Genomic DNA, 24,544 nt, shown 5'->3' on the forward strand with positions numbered 1-24,544 from the left:
GTATTTGTTTATTAAATGCTTTATTACTGAAACATAAGTATTTAAAAAATATAGTTATATTTGATGAACATATATTGAATCATAATGTTATGCAAATATTATGAATAATATAGGTTATTATAATTAAAATTTATTTGATTTATTATATTATTTAATATTATTTTTTGATTACAGGTAAAATTGTTCATAAAAAATATGGTTTAGCCATCATATGGAATATCGATGAAAATGACGATATGTTAAGACAACTGATACTTAAGGAGTCACTTATTATTGATTCATTGATATCTGAATTACGAAATGATTTAATTAATAGCCGATTAAAAGCTCCAAAAGATATACATAAATGTGTCTCAAAATTTATGAAATTAGTTAATGATTATCTATCAGTTTGCAGACTTACATCAAATATAACTGATGACCAATTCATAGATGAATTAATAGATTTAATTAATAAATATGACACAAAAGCGACAAATTTTTTTGTATCTACAATCTTGACGTCAATACTTATGTTTAAATATAAGTCTCACAAAATGAAACTTATTTTATGGTCTAACGATGTAAATAAGATATCATTAATATCGCAACTCCTTATAGTCATCAATCAGTTCCTAAAATCTAAAACAAAGACAATCTCTTATACTTCACCACAAACGAAGTCAATCAAGTTTTGCCATAATTTTAGTGCAATTAAAAGGAGTTGTTGTGTAACACCAATAACTAAAAGTATAATAAGTGAACGCAAGAGTCGTGACGAGAGTCTCGGTTATGAAAGTCTTACCGAAAGTGGTTCGACCACTACTTCCACTATTTGTGACTACACTGGCTTTGCCTACAAGTCATTGGATGCTTCAACTCCTTTGGAACAATCATTGGAACAAACAGTTGAAGGTTTAGACAACGATATAGTTGTTGATCTGAACGATAAAGTAATTGAAACCATTGAAGAGCAGAGATCGGATCAATTAAATAAATCTCGCAATTATTTTCGTGAATATCGTAACTTGAGATTCACTGATAACGATTCGTTTAATTATTGTCACGACGACGACATAGACATTATATCTTCAGCCAACTCAGACACTTGTCTTACATTTGGTGATAACAGTGTAGACATTAATAGTTCATTTACTAAATCATTTAAAGATGAAGACTATGAAACTGATACTATCACTGATGTTGAGGAGATATGTGAATCTTGTTTAGTATCAGGTTTTGGTGCCATATCTATGCCAGAACTCATTCCTGACTATAGTGTTGGTGACAATGATATATCATTATCACAATTACCTATCATTACGGATACATTTTTGAGTCAAATGTCACTTCAAGGTATAATTAGTTCAAAGACAATGAGATCTTATGAAGATATGTTGTCTGAATGTTTGAAAAAATGTTCGCAAGACTTGAACGACAATACAGTTATTGTATGTGACTGTGACTTATGGCGAATAAATTATATCGAAAATAGTTGGACTTCTTCGGCAATAATGAGTCCAATCATTGGACAACTTTGCGAAAACATATCTGACTTATATTCTCTTCGCATGAATTCTTCATTTATTATTAAATTCATTGACAATAAAATCAATGAACTAATTCTGAAGTCAATTGTTCTCAAAAGTCTCGTTGAGAGTAATTGTTTTGTTGATAATCAACGCAAACAAAATTTTCTCCATTTATTTGATAGAGAGTCTAAACAATCATTTTTATCACTTATTTCTTGCAATTATTTCAGCGATTTTTCGTCAAATGATTGTTTAAAACTTGGTTTTGATGTCAGAGATATTCCAGTCATTATTGCATTAAATAAAAATTTATTAATTAATTATAATTATTATAATCTTAAACAAAACTACGACCGAAATGAAGCTCTTTTTGTCGAAACAATTCTGTGATAACTTTTAGTAAATTTCTGGAAATTTATTATCTTTCAATTAATGACAATTATATTTTAATTGTTAACTCAATTAGTAAATTTCGTTTTAAATTTGAGTTGTTTTTATTGGAAGTTAAAATTATTATATATATATATATATATATCTATCGCATAGTTGCACTATATATGACCCCCAATCTAATAATATACAATAAATTTGTAAAATATATATATAATTAAAACTTTTATTGAGTTACTATAAACTATTTCTAATTGTTAGGAATGGTTGTTATAATTATTTAATCATCAAATTTAGTTTAAATTATTTCTGATATATAGTAGTAATAATTCTTTAAATAATTGCCTGAATATATTAACTTGTAATTTAACTTAAAATTTAATTGAAAAATATAAATTATTTTGAAAATTTAACGAAGTAGATGCAAAATCTTTAAAACATCATTAATTGAAATGTAAATTAATATATATGTTTATACATTAGATATACTGTATAATAAATGAATCCGGGTTATAGATATTTAAAAATTTTTAAATATGGTTATTGTCTCCGTTTTAGGTGTCAATCTATAATAATGTAAATAAATAGATTAAGTTGTTTTTAATAAAAATTGTAAAAAATATATTTATTTAACACATTTAAATAAATATTGTATCATAACTTACATGTAATGAAAATATTTATTTAAACTAAGGATATTATAAATTATTAATTGAAACAAATAATTCTCATTAAATATATATTATTTTATTTAAATCATTAGACTTAGAGTTGATTTTGTTTTAAATATGTTTAACAAATGGTTTTCCATTTTATAATGATTTTGTTTTTATTGTTAACTTAGTATAAATTAATTTAAGCAAAAATTGTGGTGTATTTTTGCATTATTTTTGTTAATTCCAACCAAAGATAGTTTGTATTTATATTATTAATAAACTAAATAAATATTAAAAGATTATTTTTGTCTTAATTTATAACTTACTGGTAAATTAAGTTAATATTTTATAATAATTTAAAAAATTACGGTATATACTTACTTTTTTAATGAATGATAAATATAAAATGTGTGTAATTAAATTTGTGTATATTATTTCCGATAGTTTAATACTGATGCCACACAATGAAAATAAGTTATTGCTTAAAAAAATATAGACATTCAATTCAATTAGAGGTAATAATAAATGTAAAACTATTTTTCAATTTCCATCAAATTGAATGTAATCTATTTTATTTAAAAATTCATTATTAAAACATTTTTTATGATAGATATATTTGTTAAGATATATTCTTGATTAAATATCAAAATTCAATATCAAATGATACAAAAAATMTATTAAAAATAGATAAAAACCAATTAATTCAATTGTGCCAATTGATAGACATAAGCGGCAAACACTTTAGTGCCTTCAATATAATTCCTTTTATTAATTTTTTCATTTTGAGAGTGAGCCCCGTCATCACTGGCACCCATAGGTAAAAGCAATACATTTTTGCCGGTTGCCTCTTGAAAAGTCAATGTAACCGGTATTGATCCGCCCTCACGGGTCAGATCTGGATCAACGCCAAAAACTATGAGTAAATTTTGATAACATTATATCTTTTAGTATTGATTAAAATATTACAGTAAATGAAAATTAATAGAAATATTAGATCTCAGAGTTGATGAAGGCTTGTAATCATATCTCAAACACTACTGTTTCTGTAAATAATTAGTAACAGAATTGACAAAAACTTGAGTCAAATTCTGATCTTTCAATAATTTATTCAATAATTTATTTTTAGCCGACAATAACTATAGTTTCAAATAATTTTTTAATTTGAAACAATAAAATTAAGATCAAAGGCATAATCTATTAATTAATTGAAACAATAATTGTTTGAATCAAACCTTTTACAATCTCATCATTTGATTTGAAATTCATAGTAATATACTGTAGAGTATTGTTATAGAAATACAAACCCAATTGCATAGCTTTTCTTCCGGCAGTAAAGTTAGCATCATTTGTGTCGGCAACCCATGGTTTGCCACCATTAGGTGTATGAACTATCAATTTATTAGGACTGTCCATTTTCTTAAATTCATTGGTTAAGTAATCATTGACTTGTTTGCTTATTTTATCGGGATTTTGATYGGGAACAAGTCTTATAGAGAACTTTCCGATAACTTTACGGGGAATAACAGTCTTGGCTCCGGCACCTGAAAAGGCCCCTTCGATTCCTATATAGAATTGTAAAACAATTTTTAAATTTTATATTCAATTCAATTAATATAATTATATTTAATAACAAACCATGTAATGAAAGTGATGGAAATCTCCAGCGATGTGTTAATGTCTTAACTTTATCGCAATGAATCAGTCTATCAGTTCCGACTTCATTAGCAAATTGTTTGCAATCAAATTCAATTTGATTATATAATTTCTCTTCATTAGGTGTCAATGGGATCACGTCATCCATAATCCCGGGAATAAGTATTTTTCCCTTATTATCGACTAATTTAGCCATTAATTGGATTAAATCGGTCATCGCTTCGTGAACCGAACCGCCGTAAACACCTGAATGCAAGTCTTTGGCGGCGCACTCGATCTCTACATAGAAATAGCAGAGACCTCTCAATCCATAAGTAAGGCACGGCTTCTCAGTTCCCAACCAATAATTATCACTAATGCAGACATAGTCAACATTATTGAGAAATTTTTTGGCCTCCGCTCGGATCAGGTCATCGAGTCCTTCTGAACCCGATTCCTCCATTCCCTCGAAAACAAACTAAAATACATATTTTTCATATTATTTTAATATAATATTCAATAAAATTTAAATTATTTTCTTAATAATTATAATAATTGAAAATATAAAAATATTCAAATATAGTTTAAAGTTTAAACTAATAAAAATTCAGAATTAATATACGATAAGTAATATATGATACTTAGTTATGAAATAATATTAATGTCAAATACTGCATAATAATGATAAGACAATAACTGTGTTAATTAAATAATAAGTTATTACATAATTTTAAATAATTTATTAGATAATAAAAGAGATAAATTGAATAACAGTATTGTATTGTATTGTATAGCGTTGGCAACAACTTAGAGATTACCTTAAAATTGACGGGTATTTCAATGTTTAACTTATGAAAAGCTTGAATAATATGAAGCCATCCGAGGACTGGTCCCTTGTCATCGGTAGAACCCCTTCCGTATAGTTTGCCATCTTTTTCAGTCAAAACAAATGGATCGGTATCCCAACCGTCGTCTTTATGAGCCGGCTGTACGTCCAGATGGCCGTAAACACACAGTGTTTTTTTCTTAGGGTCGGAACCTAATTCAGCTAACAGGACGGGTGGCAGCGGTAGTTTAGTACCGTCGGGAAATGTCTGTTCGCCGATGTCAACCAACCGTGTGATAGCACCCTCAGCTGTCAATTGCTATAACAAGTTATAGGTTAACCTAATTATTAATAAAAAGTAATATTCAAATAATTGCAAACCTTTTGCATCCACTTAACCATTGAAATGGTATCATCTCTGGTATCCTTCTGTCCCGACACACTCTTAATGGCCACACATTCGGCTAAATTCTTGATGTAGTCATTTGAATGCGAGTCTATATAACTGTTAAATAGATATAAAATAATTAATTTATATAATATACCGGTAAAAGTGTGGACAAAGTAATCGTCAAATAATAAGTAATACAAGACTTACGCAAACAATTGCTTGAGATTTGATTCAGACATGACTTCAATGTTCAGACAATCACTCAATTATACAATCAATAGACTATTGCTTTAAACACTTTGCAAATCAATGCATTCAATCAATTAATATAATATTAATTCAATAATTGTTTTAATATCTTATTTATCATTCAATGTAAGCACTAAACGCCTCAATCATTTACTGTTGCTATGACAACATAAATACAGTATTAATACAGTTTTCAAATTAATACAAGTTTTCAAACAAACTTTGAAAAAATTTGTTTACTGAAATCTATACGAGAGTTTGTGTGTGTGTGTGTCTGTGTCTATGTCTGTACCATTTTTTTGCRAATTTTGAAATTGTGATTTCAGATTTGGTTATACCATCAAAAATAAGGTATAGGGATCACCATTAAAATTTTRATATMTCTTCATTAATTTATAGAGAATGGCGGAATAGATGTAATTTTATATTATACATGACTAAAATTGAATTTTTTTACCATATAATTTTATGCCATTAAAGTTTGTTTCTAGCAATGCTTTTATAACATTCTCACTTTAGATAATGACATACAAATTTGTAATTTGTAAAAAATATCTCATAACAACAATAAACAGTTTTTTTTTAAATTTTTTAACAAATATTTTATTTAATAAAAATCTAATTTTAGTCACATATACCTCAAGTGACTACATGTAACTAACGGTATTACAAAACAGTTGAGTATACGTTAATAGAAAAATTATATCAAATTATATCAAATCTACTTTATTTGTATTATAAAACTTCAACTGTAATTAAATTATTGAATGACATAATTATGAAATCATTTTATAGATTAACGATTAAATCATTTGATGAAATAATCACTAAAACTCTTCATTAAATGCTCTCCTCTCTGGTTGTGGTCGTTGCTGTTGTTCTCGTCTGAAATTTCGTTGAATCGTCGGATTTCGATAACCTCTTTGTCTCTCAAACTGTTGTCTATCATTTGGGGTCAAATTCTCTCTTAAGACGACTGGACTTAATAAGAGGTCTTTTAGTGGTGTATTAGTAATAAACTGTCCTTCGCTAAGACCTCTTTCAATTTGTGACCACTCGAGCGACAGTTTCTCATCATTCTTCGACTCAATCTTAGCTTTAATCCGATTAAACTAAACAAATATTGTTATTTTAATAATAAATACTTAGAAATTATTATATAATTTTTAACCGTTTCTTCAACCAATTCGCCTCTATTTGTTTGTGAAGGCATATCACGATTAAGCATTACTCTTAAAGTGATAAAAAGATCATCAAATCGGTCCAAATCGCTAAGTGCTTGGAGTCTTAAGTTTTTAACTGTTATGTAATTGCTTTGTGTTATCAATGATAGGACTTCCAGAGCAGTGTTCGGTTGGTTTTGATTTAAAGCCAGTCCTGCAAACAAGCAAACTGTTTTGCGCGATACGGGTGCGCCCACCTCTCGGGACTTCTTAAGAGTTTCCAACACACGATTATATGCCTCCTCAGTGTTCTATAAATTACAATAATTTAAACTAATTTTTATTCAATCAATTTTTAATAATATAATACCAGTTTATAAGCGGCGGCAACATATAAAAGAAGACAATCGCGTGGATATCTTATTTCAAACGTAATCTCATTGTGAATGTAATCAAAGACATCCATACATTCATCGTATTTACCATTAGTTAACAATAAATTCATTAAAATGACTGCAGATTTGATTTGACTAAAAAATCCTCTCAATTCCTTTAATATTGCATTTACCGGTAATTAAAAATAAATTATAAATATTTTGTTTTAAGATATAATAAGTCACATAAATTACCGGATCTTTAAATAGTTGAAGAGCTAATTGCCATTCAGATAAATGATGTAAAAGTCTCATAACAATTGGTCCGAAAACAAATGTACCGAATTGTAAGGTTTGGTTTTGAGAGTGAAATCTAAAAACATTTCATAAATTAGCGGTTATTTTAATTTACCGGTAAATCAATTCATCAAATGGTTAATACTTTTTAATAGCGTCTGTCAAAAGTCGTAACTCTTGATCGTTATTATCAGTCATAAAAACAATATTCTTCAGGTCTTCAGTGAATATCATCTTTGACTCGGATGTTGCAAACTCTTCCATTCGGGTGAAGAACTTTTCTAATTAAAAAAGCAAACAATAAAACAATTAGTAATTATCATTAAAAGTTATATCAATAAAGTGGTCAAAAACCTCTTAATTGTCCGAATTGTTGTGAAATACGATTTCTGGTCTCAAGATATCCATTGATTCCCAACACTTCATTAGTGAACAGATATCTCTTGTGAATACCATTGATGACACTCTGTGTGAGCGATGGCATCCACTTTAGTGACCCATTTATCACATGATTTGGTCTCAAAAATTGTTTGCTAAACAATATAAGTGAAGACATTGTTATTAAATCAATTAATTTAATTAAATAATTAATTTGTTTTCAAAGTGACAAATGAAACAAATGATTGAATGAATGAATGAATGATTCAATCAAAACACGCTTTCATTCAATCAATGTCTGTATCATGTGATCAATGATTAACCAATTGTCACTTCAATAGCATTTTAAGCACTAAATTCAAAAATATTATTATCTATTCATTAATGTAATAGACTTTTTGTAAAATTTCATTAAATTTCAATAAATTAAATTAAAAGTGAATTACACAAAAAACTTAATACTTGTTAAATGAAAATGACATAAATTGATGAAAACTACTCTATCGTTAGTTTAATTTTTTTTAAGTTATCAATTCTCTCAATACTTTTCTTACCGTTTATTTATAATTTATCTTAAAATAAAAAATTAAAACTATGTAACACAAACTWATCTTATAATCTACAGTCTAATCTGCAGTTCACTAACTTTTACTATGAAATTATAAAATTCATTTTTTAAATAGTAATTTATGATAATATAATAATACAATAATATAATTATGAGTAATTTAAATCTTAATATTATTTATTGTTATATTAGTATTTTAAAAATTATTATTAATATTAGTAAATTCTACTATTTATTACAACTAAAATAATTTACTATAGGCTATACTGTACTGTATAGTACATTACTGTAGACTAAAATAATAGATTCTAATATAACTTCTAATCTCAACTCTAAATACAATTTTGTTAAAATTAATTATAAAATACTGTATAAATATGTCGAGTTATAACCATATAGTAGTACTGATACTCTATTCAAATATAAATTTGACAATGGTCAATTAATTATTTAGAAATTATTTTATATTACATTTTTGACTATTAAATTACACAAATAACAAATGTATAAATTTTTTATTGATAATAAAAAGTTTTAGTAAATTAGTGATTACAAATTAAATATTTAATTTAAGCCAATCTTTTATTTGACACTTTAAATAAATATTGATATATTTGGGTAAATAATCAAAATCAGATACTGTATTATTGTACTGTACCTGCTCAAATAAAAAATTCAAAAATAACTTATTACAATGTTAATAAAATTTATCAATTTTTATATTTACAATACAGTATACCATTTCATTGTTTGCTAGTCTTTAATATTATCAGTTTATTACTTATTTGATATCTTAAATACTGTTAATTTAAGATATAGGCTATTAATATAATATAGGATACAAGTAAATACATTATATTTGTTAATTAGCCCTGGCAACATTATTAATTATAATTTGTTTTAAATTGACTAATAAATKCAAACTTTGATATTTCATCAATAAATATACAATAGTATTATACAGTAATGTATGTTAAAAACTAATGTATTATAATTGGTATGTAATTCATTAATTTACTATCAAATAACTGATCAATTTATGATATTATTGGCCAATAGTTAAGTAATACTGTATGTAATTGTAAAGTAGGTTAGTCTGAGGGCATACACACACACACATAGCCATCAATGTTGGTCTCAGTGTTTAATTGTCTCACAATTTCCTCAATTGATAACTGTATTGTTGATTGTGTTTACATTGAATGCATTTAATATCATTTAATACTTAAATATGATATCATTAATGAAAAGAAAGTGTTTTTATTGAATGTTTGCTAAACTTTTGAAATCATTTAAAACGTTATTTTATGACTTTTACTAATAAACAGAAACAAGTTTAGCATTTAATACATTATTACTGTTATTATTACAGTATTTGGCTTTCATTGCAAACTACAGTACAGTTCACTTAAAGCTCAGTCACWCATAAGGTTAGCCATTGCAACAACTTTTGAAATCTTAATATATTTTCTTATTTCAATAAATATATTATTATTAACCTAAAGGTAAGTCATTTATAATAATTATGATTATATGAGTCATACAATTTGCTAAATAATTAAATGCTATTTAAATATCTAAAATGTGTAGAAAATCTATGCAATAGTAACTTAAATACATTGATATTAATGGTTGGTAGAGCACTTTAAGGAATTAAAAATCCCGTATAGTGATGGTAGTTCAGACCCCCCTGAGTCTACCCATACCACCCACATAGCTGTCCGACCTCCGCAATTCGAGATATTCGACTTTAAAGTCGAAATTTTTTTTGACGTTATTTATGAATATGATACATACTTTCTATGTATTTTTCAATGCTAATTATGAATATGAAATCTAAATCTCATTATGTCAAATAGTTTTCGAGATATTCGACTTTAAAGTCAAAATAAATATTTGTGCCAAAATAATTTAAGTATCTTATGTAACGATAGTTGTTTTTTGGGTTAGTTGGTAGGGTAGGTTAGGTTAGTAGAATACACAAATATAGGTAAATTTTATTTATTAATTAATATTAAGATTATACAGTAGGGTTTTAAAGGTAAAAGAAGACTAAAAATACTAGTGTGTGTATATATATTATTAGTGCGTTCGTTATATGGTGATAAACACCATCTTAAAAAAATTTAAAATTATTTTTTAGACATTTTCGTTAAATATACTATCCTTTACATCAAATGAACGCAAATATTCTGTCGGATCACTTGTCGTATAGCGGTGCCAGAAAGTAAAATTAGGTCTTCCAAAAATGTATATTAGGCAATTTAAATTGTTCCTCTAATAAAATTCTTAAAATTTAAAAAAATAAATAACTACGTAAGAACATTGTTGTGAATGTATAATTGTTCTGATAATAGATTGCCACCATATCTCTTTAAATAAATGTTCCTGAAGCCGATTTAATGAGTGTGTGCCATTGTAATAAAATTATGCTAAACTTTGATTAATTCTTACAGACTTAAATCAAATGAATTTTTTTTATTTTTCACATAATACTTCAGAGTAAACTCCTCTTACTTTTCTTTAGTGACAATTTTAAAAATAAATGTTAACTAAAAAATAATTACATTTACTAGCATTATTATAGTTTCACGTAATTCCAATTTTGCTATTACATCATTTTTAATGATCCATAACTTTCTTATTTGATTACATAGATTGTCATAAAATTAAACACAAATCTTAACATTATTCAGTAAGTGAATGATAACTTTATTATATTTATTTTAACCATTTCATATATAATCCGGCATATTTTTATTTAAGTGGTCATTTAGCCAATAAATGTTAAAAGTTACCCAATAAGATGATAACTGGCGAGGGGCATAAAGTATATTACACTCAAATAAAAATTAGAATTGTATTATTTAAATTATAAATATTAAATTTTTCGCAACACAGTCTTTATTATATAGATAAATTAATGAAAATAATATAATTAGTGATCGGAAAAACTTTTTGATATTTATATAAATAAGAAAGAAATTGATTGTCGAATATCTCGAAAACTATGACGTAATGTATATTAATTTTCATATTCATAATTAGTATTAGAAAATGCATAAATAATATATCTCATATTCATAAATAATGTAAAATAATATTTTTGACTTTAAAGTCGAATATCTCGAAAACTATTTGACATAGTGAGATTTAGTTTTCATATTCATAATTAGTATTGAAAAATACATAGAAGGTATGTATCATATTCATAAATAACGTCAAAAATAATTTTCGACTTTAAAGTCGAATATCTCAAATTGCGGAGGTCGGACAGCTATGTGGGTGGTATGGGTAGACTCAGGGCGGTCTGTGCTACCATCACTATTCGGGATTTTTAATTCCTTAAATCACTCTATCAGCCGATATTAATATCAGTAATGTTTATACCATTAAAAGCAATTGCAATGCAATCGATGACTCCATAAGTGTTGTTGTTATGCATTCATAAACTGTATGTCTATTGTATTGATAGCACAGTAATGGAGTCATCAATGAGTTTAGCATTGATTTAATAAAAACATTACTAATAATTGAGTGATTCATTGATTTTGAAACACATATCAAGACTAAAATTAAGACTTCTTTAGGTGATTACCATTGATTGTATTGATTGTCACTTGTCTTATAATGACTTAATTTGATTCAATCATTATATGTTTATTTCTATTGTATGAATGAGAGAGAGATTTGTTTGTTAATTAAAATCTTTATTAAAATAGAAATAAATCTAATGTTAAAATTATTTGGGGTTTAGATTGAATGCAAAGAAGTGGTGAAGAATCGTGTGATAGACAATCTGTAGATTATCGGCGATTGCCATCAAGTAGTGAGTCATCGCTGAATCATTCAAACGATTTACAATCTCGAGTGTCATCGGAGTCACCATTCAGTGATATCGACGAAACAGAAATGAATGAAAGCAAGTATTCAAAAGTTATTTTTAACGAAATCAGTGAATCCTATCCAACGGATTTTGACATCGAGTGTCGCTTTTATATCGGCGATGCCGTCCAACCATCTGATACGGACAAAGTTGGACTCTTCACAGTCGGTTGGCGTCACATCAATGAATGTCTTTTGTTTAAAAGTTTGGCCGATTGCGAGACTAATGATGATTTCGGCGAAAAGAAAGTAAAGTTTTCGGCATCACTTCTGCCCAAAACTAGTGATGAGTTATTTCAATTCTGTTATGTGGCCAATGATGACATCTGTGGTGCGTCGACACCATTCAGATTTATTAGACCTCATGAAGAAGACTTAATTCAATTGGACAATAAAAACTCGGATGAAGAGGATTTTGTTGTCGTAAGTTTTAATTATTTATTTATTTGATTGTCTAATGCAGAACCAGCTCCAAGATTTTGTAATCATATAAATCTTGGCGTTTCCTATATCTGCAAAAGTAATGATAATCTTAACGATTGGTTGAATCACTAGGTTTTGCAATTAGTTTTAATGATTGTAAAACTCATATTTCAACGACAAATCTTTAATTTATGAAATGCTAACCATTTTAACTATATTTGAATTCATAGGTTCGTTCACAACAGGCTCTACTTCAGGAACGACTTCAGCAATTGGTTAACGAGAATGGAGTTCTTGAGTACACCAAGAGATCACTCGAACAACAGATGACATCGAAAAATGCAGAAATTCTTGAGTTAAGAAAAATGTCTGTTGATTTCGAAGACAAATTGAAAGTATTGCAAATCGAGTCAAACAGGATTTTGGAGAAATTGAAGACAACTGAAGAAGATAATCGAATGAAAGACGAKAAAATCGAGTCATTAGAACAGATGATAAAGGATATGAAAAAATGTAATGAAGAATATGAAACAAAATATGGATCACTTCAAGTTGAACTCAACAAGACTTTGGATGTACTCAAAGATTATCAGTTAAAAGATGCGAAAAGTGAGCAAATAATTCAAAGTCGAGATCAAGAAATATTTGATATTATTAAGAAGGTATTGATTTATTAATTAATTGATTTATTCAATATTTAAAAATATTTATTTTAAATGGATAGTCGGCTCAACAGCAGGTGGTAATCGATGAGTTAAGTTCCTCTAAAGCACTATTTGAAGCCAAACTTGAGATGAGCAGCACTTCAATGGCTAAAGTGTTATCCGAAAGACGAGATTTGGAATTAGAAAACAGGATTCTTCGCAATGAATTGGATGACATAAAAGCAAAATGTGATTCATTTCAGAGTAAAACAGATATAATGATGAGTGAGATCTTGGATTTTGACAAAATTAAACTAAAAACAAAAGTCCAAATAAAGACAATGACCGAAGAAATGGATGAATTGCGACAAAAAATATCAGAAACTGAATCGACAAAGAATTCAATTTCTGAAGACTGGAAAAATACATCCGAAAAGTTAGAGAAAGAGATCGACGAACTAAAGCTTCGTTTGGCGAATGCCTCCGAAGAGTATCAAAAGGTCTACAAATATAATACAAAACTTGAAAACAGAATCGAAAAAATGAAATCTAAAGTTAAGGTTTGTTTTAATTATAAAAAATGAATAATGGGTTAAATTTTTTATTATAAATTTATTATTTTAGAAGTATTTCGATACAAAAGCACAAACAAAAGCCGCGGTCAATGTGTCCATTAATGAACGACAAGAAATATTGGCCAGAGCTGAGACCGATGTTAAGACAGTTATTGAAAGTGAAACAGTCAACGAAAGACCACTTTTGGGCGATACAGCTATCAAACAAATCAATCAGACAACTGAACGGTTTGAAAGCATTCAATTAACTCAATTGCCGTGTATTATATGCAATGAGGACATCACTTGTATGACTAAAGACTCTAAATCTATGGTTCAACACTTGGAAGATAAACATAAACAACGCTTGTGTCCAATCTGTTCGACACCCTTTGACCTGACTCTTCCCGGACACTCAAACTACTTCCAGATGCATGTGGACAACCACTTTGATACCCGACAGTCACATACTGCTCCTAACCCGCCGGCAATGATTCCATAAATTGGATGAATCGGAAGTATTTGTATTTTAATTTTTAATTTTAACGACGAGTAAAGAAAATTATTATATTGACGTTTAAATCTTTGTTTTTATTGAAATAATTATATTTCTATTTCTGTAAATTTCAATTATTTTATTTATAATTAACTTACCGACTATTTGTATTTAAGCACCGGTAATGCTAAATTTATTATAAGTGACAGTAGGGTAATTGTACTATAATACAGCAATTCAATTTTAATTATGATTTATAATGTACCTTAAATTATATAATTGCAAACATTGTAATGACTAAATATATGATTAAAAATTGTATTGTAATTGTTATTTTATAAAATTAATTAATAAACTTATAAAACTACTGTATCTTTTAAAGACATTAAAAATAAATAATACTGTTTTTGCCAAATAATTTGTCTATCAAATGAACAAACATTATGAACCAATTTTATTTAAGAAATGTAAAATAATAAATATTAATGTTATTTAAAATTTATTGAAAATACCAATATTCAGAATCATCTAATTATTATAATATAAATAATTAAATTTAGTTAAAAATACTTTCAATTTAAATAATAAATTTATAATCAGATATGTAAACGTATTTCAAGTAAAATATTGTAATTTAATGAAAATAATTTCAAAACAAATTTTGAATTCAGACCAATAATGGCTAAATCAATGATAAAGAATGGGATGTATTGTTGTGTTAATCCATCAGTCATTGGCTGCCATTGTCTTTGCCTGAGCTCTGACTCTCTTTTCGTATTCCAAACGGTTTTGACTGTCATTTGAAGAAATGAAAACAAATAGTAAAGTCGATGCAAATGAATGATWTTTTTTACCAATAGATAGTATAAGCCTCTGCCTGTGCCGGGTCTTTGATGTTCGGTTCGTTCAACAGATCCTGAATGCCAACCAATATCTGCTTAATAGTTATGGCCGGACGCCAATCCTTCTCCTCGTCCAACAATGAAAGACAGACTGTTCCCGACGGGTAGACATTCGGGTGAAAGAGTGGCGGTTCAAACTTACATTTGGGAGGAGTGGACGGGTAGTCATCTTTGAAAAGCATTCGCAACTTATAGAGTCCTCCTTCCCAAGGAGTCTGTCATAGCATTAGATCCAAATTCAATGGTCAGACAAACTAATGGTAATATAGTCTTACTCCTGTCTTCCCGGGTATAGCGCACTCCCATTCCTTCAGATTGAATGTGTCGTCCGGATTCTTGACGGGTCGGGCAATGAATCCCTGAAAAAGTAATCAACAAAGTGGTCACCAATAATGCGGTGCTAAACAAATGCAAATTAATGTCAAATACTAACAAACGGGTGATTCTTTCGCCAGGCCTTCCTCTCCTCTGCCAAACGCGCCAATGCTATGCCCGACATCTTATTATAGTTGATATTATCACCAAAAATATTAAAAACTTAAGACCAAAATCTGAAACAATTGATACAACAATTTAGTCGACAAGTCGTCGATTGTTTTATCCTATAATTTCAGGGAATGTTTACTCATTGAAAATAAATTTGTTTTTATATTACTGACAGTAATGACGACTCTATTGAATAAATAATTGAATTTAACTTTGATTTTAACTGTAGTCATGGATCAGCTTTAGTTTATAGACAAGTAGTACTAAAGATGACTACTATTGATATCAATTGATATCTATAAGTATTTATGAGTTGATATATTTTAGTTTATCATTTAATATAACAATAACTATAAGATGTCTTAATAAACAATAATAAATAATATAAATTAATTTTAATCAACTTTTAGAAATTATAGTTATTTTTTATATAAACTCATATAAATTTATCAAATATTATCTTAATTTAGTATATATTAACTAAATTACTAAAAAATTAATTACAAAAATAGAAACAATTAAATAATACAAATAATAGTATTAAATAAATAAAATAAAAGATAATTAATTGAAGTAAATGTTATTTAAAAGAACTGAATATTGTGGCTAAAACTGCAAAGACAATGATCCAGAAGATGGTACTAATAAATCCAATCCAAACTAATGTATAGCTGAAGTCCCAACCCTTAAGCATAATGTTTCTTAAAGACTGAATCGGAAGAGTTTGTGGCGTTAACTTTGATAAGATTTGTAATATAAAGTGCATGCCTTCCAGTGGCCATAATATGCCAGATATGACCAAATATGGGACAACACATCCTATACATAGAAATAGTGTCTGATCTTCACTATTCCTCATCCCTGATATGAATAAACCTAAACTCAATGTCATTTAAATATTAAAAATWATTTTAAACTTAAATAAAAATTTATAAAATTGAGAGCAATTACCAAAAGTCATTCCACAGATACCCTGAAGTATAGTCATTATAAAGACAAGTATAACCGATCCGTCATTTTTGATGTGAAAAATTAGAAACAATGCAATAAACAGAAGAATGATTTGAAGAAACAAAACAATCTGTTGGACACAAATCTCTGCCATTAATATTTCCGATGATTTAATGCCTGCTATAAGAGTTCTGTCCAATAATCCTAGTTTTCTTTCGGCGACCWCATTAAGGGCCGTTAAAGTCATAGAAAGTGAATATATAATAAGTATTATGAAACCCGGGGCCGCAAAGTTACGCATTGACGGCTTCATTGAGCCATAAATGGGTGGATCAACAAACTCAATGATTGGCATTATTGCCCGAAAATTAGGCTTTTGTGAAACATTTGATTGCTTTCCTAAATCACTAATCATTTGGATTTCAAAGGTTATCTCAGCCTCGAGTAAAGCTTTGAATACGGTTTGATATATTATTAATTCTATTAATTATATTAAAAATTAAATACTGTATAAAATAATATTATAGCAATCAAAACATATTTAATAAACAACTTTAAACTATAGACTATAAGACCTGTTAAATCTCCCATAAATTTAATAGTACTGTCACTGAGTGTCTGATCCGAGACGACTAACCCTTTGGCGGTAATTCTAGTTTTCAAAGCAATAGAAAAGTTTTTCGGTATAAGAAGTGCACCAAATGTTTTGCCGTTTCTGACCGTTTCGATTGCCTGTTGTGTCGATGAATACAATTTCTAATTTATATACAAATCAATTAGAAATGTTTTAAATTAGTGATAATAACAAATTGTATGATTACTCACTAAATTCAATATTTGTTTATCGATTTTGTTAAGAAATTTATCACTTAAACCATCTTTTGATTCTTCATTGAAAACAGCGATCTTTATTCTCGACGGCATTTTTCCAATACAAATGCAAAACAATGATATTATGATCATCGGTAAGATTATTATAACAAATGACAAACTATAAAATAAAAATATATTTAACAAAATAGTTTAAAAATAAAATGAAAATATTTTTAATACAATTTTTGTCTCCAAAGTCTCATAAGGTTTTTGTGAACCAATGCTTGAAATCGTTTTGTGAACTTTGACTCAGACTTTGCAATTATGGCATTAATATTGTTTTTATTATCTACTGTTGTCTTCATGGGTTTGGTTGCCTTTACTTGAGCTATAGTGGGAGGCATTGAAGCCGGACTGTTAGGTTGTTCTTCAAATTTGCAAACTTGAAGAAAGACATCCTCTAAAGTATCAGTTTTAAAGTGTTTGAGTAAAGTTGACGGCGAGTTCTCGACCAACAGTTTTCCGCTTCTCATCAATGATATGATGTGTGCTCTCATACACTCTTCAATGTTATAAGTGGTTATCAGGATTGATGTCTTCTCAACGCTTGACAAATAAACCAAATGCTGCCAAACTCTTCAATAAAGTATACAATAATCAAATCAAATACATTACTTCTTGTTCTTTACCTCTCCCTAAGTATGGGATCGACACCAACTGTTGGTTCATCGAGTATAAGAAGTGGTGGACTATGAATGATAGCAATGGCTAATGATGTACATCTCTTCTGACCTCCGCTTTTATAATTTAATATAAATATTTTTATGTCTAACTAAATGATAAATTWAAAAAAATAATTCAAACCTAAGATCTCGAATCAAACCATTTGGATCCGAGAGTTCAAGAAATTTGATTAAAAACTTAATTCTTTTGTTTTTATAACTTTCAGTCAATCCATAGATTTTTGAATAATAATTGAATGTTTCCATTATTGTGAATTCTTCATATAACGAATAATCCTAAATTATATTCAATTTATATGTTTTTAAGAAATTATATGATAGAAAATCTATGGTCAAACCTGTGGCATATATCCGATACCAACGCCGGGTATTTTGTTTAAAGGATCAGTCATTGGTTTGCCATTTATAGTAATGGTTCCGTCATTTGGTTTTAGTCGTCCGACAATTAATCTAATTATTGTAGTCTTTCCACAACCACTGGGACCTATAAATCCATATCTTTTATAGTAAAATATCATTTTTTTAGAATATTATAAATTTATTTATATCAATAAAATAATACAAATACATAGCACTTCTGGGGAAAGTTAGGTTAATATCATTCAATAAATATCCAGTTTTTGATTTATTATAAGTAAACTTAAGATTTTTCAATTCAATGGCCAAATCATTTAAGTTGAGTTCATTCAACTTATCCTTCAATTCTGTGCTCTGAGTTATAACCTTATGATCACCTCTTTCTTGTTTGTTGTCATTTATTGGCAATTTTGTCGGCGATTCTGTAGTATTTGTAGGAATGTTAGTCGACATTATGAAAACATTAACCTCTTATAGAAATGATGTTATAATGGATTACAATTAAAATTTTTATWTATTATTTCAAATATAATTAAATTAACAATATCTCGCACTTTTGTTTTATTTTCATTGTTTTATACAGTAATGTCATTTGTCAAATAAAATACTGTTTACAATATTTTATAGAGATTTTTGTTTTAGATCTAATTAAATTAAACAGTCTTTAATATCTTTAATAAAATGATATTTATTTATTTCTTTCAAATAAAAACAAAATGTAAATTAATAAATAATATAATTTAAATTTAGTTTAATTAAATAGTAAAAAAAGATCGACTTCCACACCGATATTATACTGCTATTAAAGCTATTAAAGCAATTATGCAGATATTAATTAAAGCCGTTTTAAAGTTTTACGRGGATTTCGACACCAATTTAATAAGAAAATAATGCTTTTACATTATCAATACATTAAAATTAATGTAATTAATATATATATATATAATTATGCATTGTTTATATGTAAAAATAAAACTACAGTACTTTTGTTTAATTAAACTACAGTTTAATTAAAAAAAATAATTTATTAAATCTTTTAACGATAGCATCTAAAATTGAGATTCTCAATGTATATTTTAGTATATTAGTTAAAATATTTATAATATAAATGATATGGTATAATTATTAAATATATTAAATGACTAAGATAGTTTATATAAAAAGTAAAATTTGTTAGTTTATAATACTTGTTGGCTGAAAATTTGGAAAATTGCCAAAAATATTTACAATTTTTTTCTCTATTTTTAATTTTAGGCGTTAAAAGCTATTTTAACGAAGTTGTTGGTAAATGCCTAATGTTTTGCGTTTTTATATGTCAACTGATTTATTAAAAATTTGATGTATTATATCTAATCTAAATTATATTTAATTTTATGTTTTAATATACAGTATTGTTTGCTAATTGGGATTACAATGAGTGTAATAAATATAAATAATTTAAACGATGACTGTCTTAAAGCTATATTTGGTTTCTTTGAAATTAATGAAAAACAATTACTTGAATGTGTTTGCATTCGTTGGCATCAATTAATTGTTCAAATATTTAATGGACAAAAAGTGTTAAAAATTGGTGTAAAATCAAGTTTAAGAGATCATTATAATTGCAACGATATTTACTATAAAATTCATGAATGTATGATATTTTATTTAATTCATTTGTTTTGAAATAGTTTTATACATTTTAATATTAAATAATATTTTAAAAAAGTAATTTAAATATTGCAATAATAATAATTATTATTATAAATTAATTGGGGTTTATTATACAATTCAATAATTTCTATATTTTATTAATAATATTTTAGGTAAAGCTTTGCTTGAAGACAATGTTTGGATTCATAAGCATAACCTATCAAATGATGATTTATCTTCAGTTTTGATTAGATGTCCAAATATACAATACCTTTATCTCTGTGATTGTTCATTAAGTGTGTCCACTCTTGAATGGATTATCTCACAGCTAAACCAATTAGTATGCGTAACATTAATAGCTATTCAAGGCTTAAACTCAACAAATTGTGACAGAGTTTGGGAAGCATTGGCACAAAAAAGATTAAAACATTTTACTTTTTCCGACACACACTTTGCTAACATTGAAATTACAAATTTGATTGAAAAGTGCAATCAATTACAAGAACTACATTTAGCTTATTATAGACATTCATTGACTCATTTATTTGCTAATTTGGATATAAAACTCAAAGCTTTATCATTAATTGAATGCTTCAGAACTAATTTGGATGCCATGAAGGCATTGGTCTACGGGAAGGCCATTGATATTCGGGAAGTTGTTATCATAAAGTTGCCGACTTATGATGAAAATATTTTAATTGAATTTATTTGCCTAAAAATGCCTCAATTAGAGAGACTGGCGTATAGTTTTGATTCACCCGTAAGTTTGTATTTATTAAATAAAATTTTAATATAAATATAGTCTATTATAGATTTATAAATAAAATAATTTGTTAATAATTTTGACTTTTCTACCATAATCTACTATAACCTACCATAACCTACAGGTGCCATGTATTCAACCTATTGAAGATTTGCTTCATTTAAAACATTTGAGTCTTTTATCTCATGATGAATACGGTATCGATATATCATCGCTSATAACTAAAACAATGACAAATGTGACGCGTCTTGAGTTGAATGTTCATTACGACCCCTATATGTTACGCAATTTAGACGACACTTTTGCAAACATAGAGCACTTGGAGTTTAGTTTTGACAGAATTTGTTGCAATTGTGATTCAAATGCAAATCAAGACAATAATAATAGAAATCAAAACCAGAATAATGGAAATGCAAACAATAATGAAGAACCCAATGATGACGAACCATTTGAAGACGACAATTGTCTTGAATGTAGTGACAAATGTGTACTAATTATGTCTAAATTGAAACAATTGAAATCATTAGTAATGAATGGCCAAAGAATTAAAGAAAGTGCACTAAAAAGCATTGAAAAGTGTCATAATTTAACCACAATATCAATTGATCCAAATTGTAAGGAATTAAATCTCGAAGTCTTAATACAGTCGTGTCTGAGTTTGTCTAAACATAACTCAAATCAATCGATTACTTTGAAAATTAATCGAAAAAATTATTCAATAAAACAGAAATATGATTTTCCAAAAAATTTAAAAATTATTTTAAATTGACTGATATTTAGTATTCTTAATTAAATAATAAGATTATATTATGATATACAGTATATACAGTATATAATAATAAATTATGTTAATTATGAATCTCTTAAATTGTTAAATTTATTGCTTTGAAATAAATGTTTTCATATTTAAGTATTTGAAAGGTTTTTAATTATACCTTTTATATAATTAATATTAGAATAGTTAATAATTTTAATCATTTAATATAACTAAAGTAATAATAATAATTTCAGTTTACCAAAAACACTACTTACATATTAATTTCATCAATAGTTTACTTAATTGTTATATTTATTACTATATTTATTAATATTAATACAATGTTTTTATATTATGACATATTATTATAATTAAAATTAATTGATTTATTATTATTGTGATAAAAACTAAACAATTAGAGTAATTTATTATGTACCGRTACCGGTCCGGTAATCAAAATATTGTATTGTAAAATAATTGTAATGCTTACACATTATTACAATTTTATTACATGATATTTACACTTACTTAACCTATTAAATGAATAATTTAATTAATTAAATAAATTATTAATTATTATTAGAATCAGTAGAAATTTTGATATGTTGTCGCCATTTAGCCAACGCTTTCCAACCGATACACCAATCGTATTGATTCGGGTATTTGAATGACTGAGCGTTGGCCAGATCATCGGCGGCCATATAAGTCCAGTGAGGGTTATTGAGAAACGCGCGGCCAATGAATATAAAACTCGCGCCATTTTGTTGTAGAATATTCTCAGCAAATTTAGGGTCAATTATTTTGCCGACGGCAGCCGTGGCAATGTCCACCTCTTTCTGTATAGTTTCCGCCGCATCGATCTGTACTTGATTTGTGTTCAATGGATTATAATCAATGCCACCAATAATACCACCAGAACTACAATCTATGAAATCGACATTAAGTTTCTTCAAATGTTTGGCGAACTCAATGGATTGTTGGACATCCCATCCGTTTTCTGCAAAATCGGTGACAGATATTCTTACTCCTAATACTATATCTTTGGGTAATATTTTTTGGACACTTTCAGTGATTTCTAATCCCAAACGCATTCTGTTTTCAACACTTCCTCCATATTTATCGGTTCTGATGTTAGTTTTGGGCGATAAAAAAGTGCTCACCAAATAACCATGGGCAAAATGCAATTCAATCACCTATTATATCGTATATATATATATTAATTATATACAGTATATTATTATACAACTTTACAATTTATTTATCATATAATATTAAAATCATTTAATRTATATTAAAAACTCAATTATAAACTATAAATAAACTGTATATACTATATTCATATATAAAATATTGATAACTACCTGAAAACCGGCTTTAATGGCTCGTTTAGCTGATAAATTAAACGCCTCYTTAATATCATTAATGTCATCAATGGTAGCTTCTTTGGGCACTTTCCAAATGGGTCCGCCAAAAGCTAGAGCCGACGCACCAATTGTAGGCCATCCACCCTTTTCATCGGTAATTGAGTCGYGACCAACAAATGGTGGAAGTGTACTGGCTTTACGACCTCCATGTGCTAACTGTATACCTGCTACGGATCCCTGAGATTTAATAAATTTACAAATTCTAGCCAATGGTTCAATTTGTTCATCTTTCCAAAGTCCAAGACATCCCGGACTGATCCTCCCTCTGGCCTCAACACCAGTCGCTTCAATCATAACAAGTCCTGCGCCTCCCGTTGCAAAAGAGCCGGCGTTTACCAAATGCCAGTCATTGGCCAAACCGTCTTCAGCCGAGTACTGACACATCGGGGAAACACCGATTCGGTTCTTGAAAGTTATGCCACGAATTGTGAGCGGAGAAAATAATTTTGATTTTATTTGTGACATTACTTTTAATTAAAACAAATTATTTTTATTAAACACTTAATAAAATTGATTATTTTAATAAAGTAACTTATTATACATAAATTATTTAAATTAATCTATAAAAATAATATTAAATTTCGGATGAAAAACTTGAATAATTTACAGTACTTTCAATTTTTATGACATACAGTATTATGTAATAAAATACAGGTATTAAAGTTATACAATTTGATATCATATAACATAAATTAAATGAAAACATGTGCAGTATTTTGTATCGTATAATACATATGATTGCATTTAACAGTTTATATAAAGTTTTATATACAGTAGTTGAGTCCAAAATGYACTAAAGTTGTACTTAATTTCATATATTGATGCGATTAGTTTACTATAAATTTTATATTTATATTGATATTTATGTTACAGAATATATAAACATATATTAGTATTCATAATGATGTATAAAATAATACTTTCTCAATGTGTCCTTCATTTTATTGTAAATTTAATAACTATTAAAATTACGCAAAAACTAATGTCATAAAAATACACTTATTTTTTTATTTAATAATTTTGATTAATGTAAAAATTCTAAATAATATAATCAATAACCACTAATATAATAAAGCTAATTAAGTAATTTTATTTTTGCAATTTACATTAGTTTGAAATTGCTATGAATATATATTTCTAATGCAATTATGATATATAATATATAAAAATTTCCTCATAGTTATTGTTGATTTCAATTAAAATATAATAAAGTTCACTGTTTAATAAATACAGTATTATAAAAGTTTAAATCCGGGATAATTTTTAAACTATAAATATT

General features: G+C 27.3%; 7 protein-coding genes across 9 annotated transcripts in view; 2 read left to right on the top strand and 5 right to left on the bottom strand.

The window, feature by feature from the left end:
• Nucleotides 1-1,901, top strand: part of LOC128961615 (uncharacterized) — a 6,251-nt gene extending 4,350 nt beyond the window's left edge. Inside the window, exon 2 of the mRNA XM_054307867.1 lies at nt 175-1,901. Coding sequence (XP_054163842.1) covers nt 175-1,901 — 1,727 coding nt within the window. The remainder of the gene's footprint in view (nt 1-174) is intronic.
• Nucleotides 1,902-3,240: 1,339 nt separating this feature from the next.
• On the bottom strand, nt 3,241-5,810 carry LOC128961857 (cytosolic non-specific dipeptidase-like). Its single transcript, XM_054308158.1, has 6 exons — nt 5,614-5,810; nt 5,397-5,520; nt 5,008-5,334; nt 4,193-4,667; nt 3,862-4,119; nt 3,241-3,470 (listed from the first exon to the last, which is right to left on the bottom strand). Exons 1-6 carry the CDS (start codon nt 5,643-5,645, stop codon nt 3,256-3,258), a joined length of 1,431 nt encoding a protein of 476 aa, XP_054164133.1. The 5' UTR covers nt 5,646-5,810; the 3' UTR covers nt 3,241-3,255.
• A 441-nt stretch (nt 5,811-6,251) lies between these two features.
• Nucleotides 6,252-8,139, bottom strand: LOC128961035 (pentatricopeptide repeat-containing protein 2, mitochondrial-like). The gene is made up of 6 exons (XM_054307238.1): nt 7,844-8,139; nt 7,635-7,770; nt 7,448-7,565; nt 7,189-7,368; nt 6,827-7,129; nt 6,252-6,767 (listed from the first exon to the last, which is right to left on the bottom strand). The coding sequence occupies exons 1-6, from the start codon at nt 8,043-8,045 to the stop codon at nt 6,483-6,485; spliced, it is 1,224 nt and encodes a 407-aa protein (XP_054163213.1). The 5' UTR covers nt 8,046-8,139; the 3' UTR covers nt 6,252-6,482.
• Nucleotides 8,140-9,775: 1,636 nt separating this feature from the next.
• On the top strand, nt 9,776-14,750 carry LOC128961944 (calcium-binding and coiled-coil domain-containing protein 2-like). 3 transcript variants are annotated; one of them, XM_054308275.1, is made up of 5 exons: nt 9,776-9,940; nt 12,193-12,743; nt 12,974-13,405; nt 13,468-13,947; nt 14,012-14,750. In XM_054308275.1, the coding sequence occupies exons 2-5, from the start codon at nt 12,198-12,200 to the stop codon at nt 14,441-14,443; spliced, it is 1,890 nt and encodes a 629-aa protein (XP_054164250.1). In that variant the 5' UTR covers nt 9,776-9,940; nt 12,193-12,197; the 3' UTR covers nt 14,444-14,750. The 3 variants fall into 3 exon arrangements, with proteins under 3 accessions (XP_054164250.1, XP_054164251.1, XP_054164249.1); XM_054308276.1 differs by having other exon boundaries at nt 9,776-9,865; XM_054308274.1 differs by lacking the exon at nt 9,776-9,940 and adding an exon at nt 11,844-12,025.
• A 275-nt stretch (nt 14,751-15,025) lies between these two features.
• Nucleotides 15,026-15,995, bottom strand: LOC128961858 (SUMO-conjugating enzyme UBC9-B-like). The gene is made up of 4 exons (XM_054308160.1): nt 15,773-15,995; nt 15,615-15,698; nt 15,292-15,554; nt 15,026-15,230 (listed from the first exon to the last, which is right to left on the bottom strand). The coding sequence occupies exons 1-4, from the start codon at nt 15,836-15,838 to the stop codon at nt 15,164-15,166; spliced, it is 480 nt and encodes a 159-aa protein (XP_054164135.1). The 5' UTR covers nt 15,839-15,995; the 3' UTR covers nt 15,026-15,163.
• A 410-nt stretch (nt 15,996-16,405) lies between these two features.
• On the bottom strand, nt 16,406-19,179 carry LOC128961616 (ABC transporter G family member 23-like). Its single transcript, XM_054307868.1, has 9 exons — nt 18,901-19,179; nt 18,671-18,830; nt 18,454-18,608; nt 18,279-18,386; nt 17,830-18,225; nt 17,602-17,767; nt 17,352-17,532; nt 16,777-17,256; nt 16,406-16,701 (listed from the first exon to the last, which is right to left on the bottom strand). Exons 1-9 carry the CDS (start codon nt 19,140-19,142, stop codon nt 16,406-16,408), a joined length of 2,184 nt encoding a protein of 727 aa, XP_054163843.1. The 5' UTR covers nt 19,143-19,179.
• A 3,231-nt stretch (nt 19,180-22,410) lies between these two features.
• LOC128961617 (NADPH dehydrogenase-like) lies at nt 22,411-23,744 on the bottom strand. The gene is made up of 2 exons (XM_054307869.1): nt 23,203-23,744; nt 22,411-23,034 (listed from the first exon to the last, which is right to left on the bottom strand). Exons 1-2 carry the CDS (start codon nt 23,728-23,730, stop codon nt 22,411-22,413), a joined length of 1,152 nt encoding a protein of 383 aa, XP_054163844.1. The 5' UTR covers nt 23,731-23,744.
• Between the last annotated feature and the right edge of the window lie 800 nt (nt 23,745-24,544).

The sequence above is a fragment of the Oppia nitens genome, unplaced genomic scaffold (genome assembly GCF_028296485.1).
Source record: "Oppia nitens isolate AA-2021 unplaced genomic scaffold, nextdenovo-longstitch-racon4-pilon3 scaffold5_pilon_pilon_pilon, whole genome shotgun sequence".
NCBI lineage: Eukaryota > Metazoa > Arthropoda > Arachnida > Sarcoptiformes > Oppiidae > Oppia > Oppia nitens.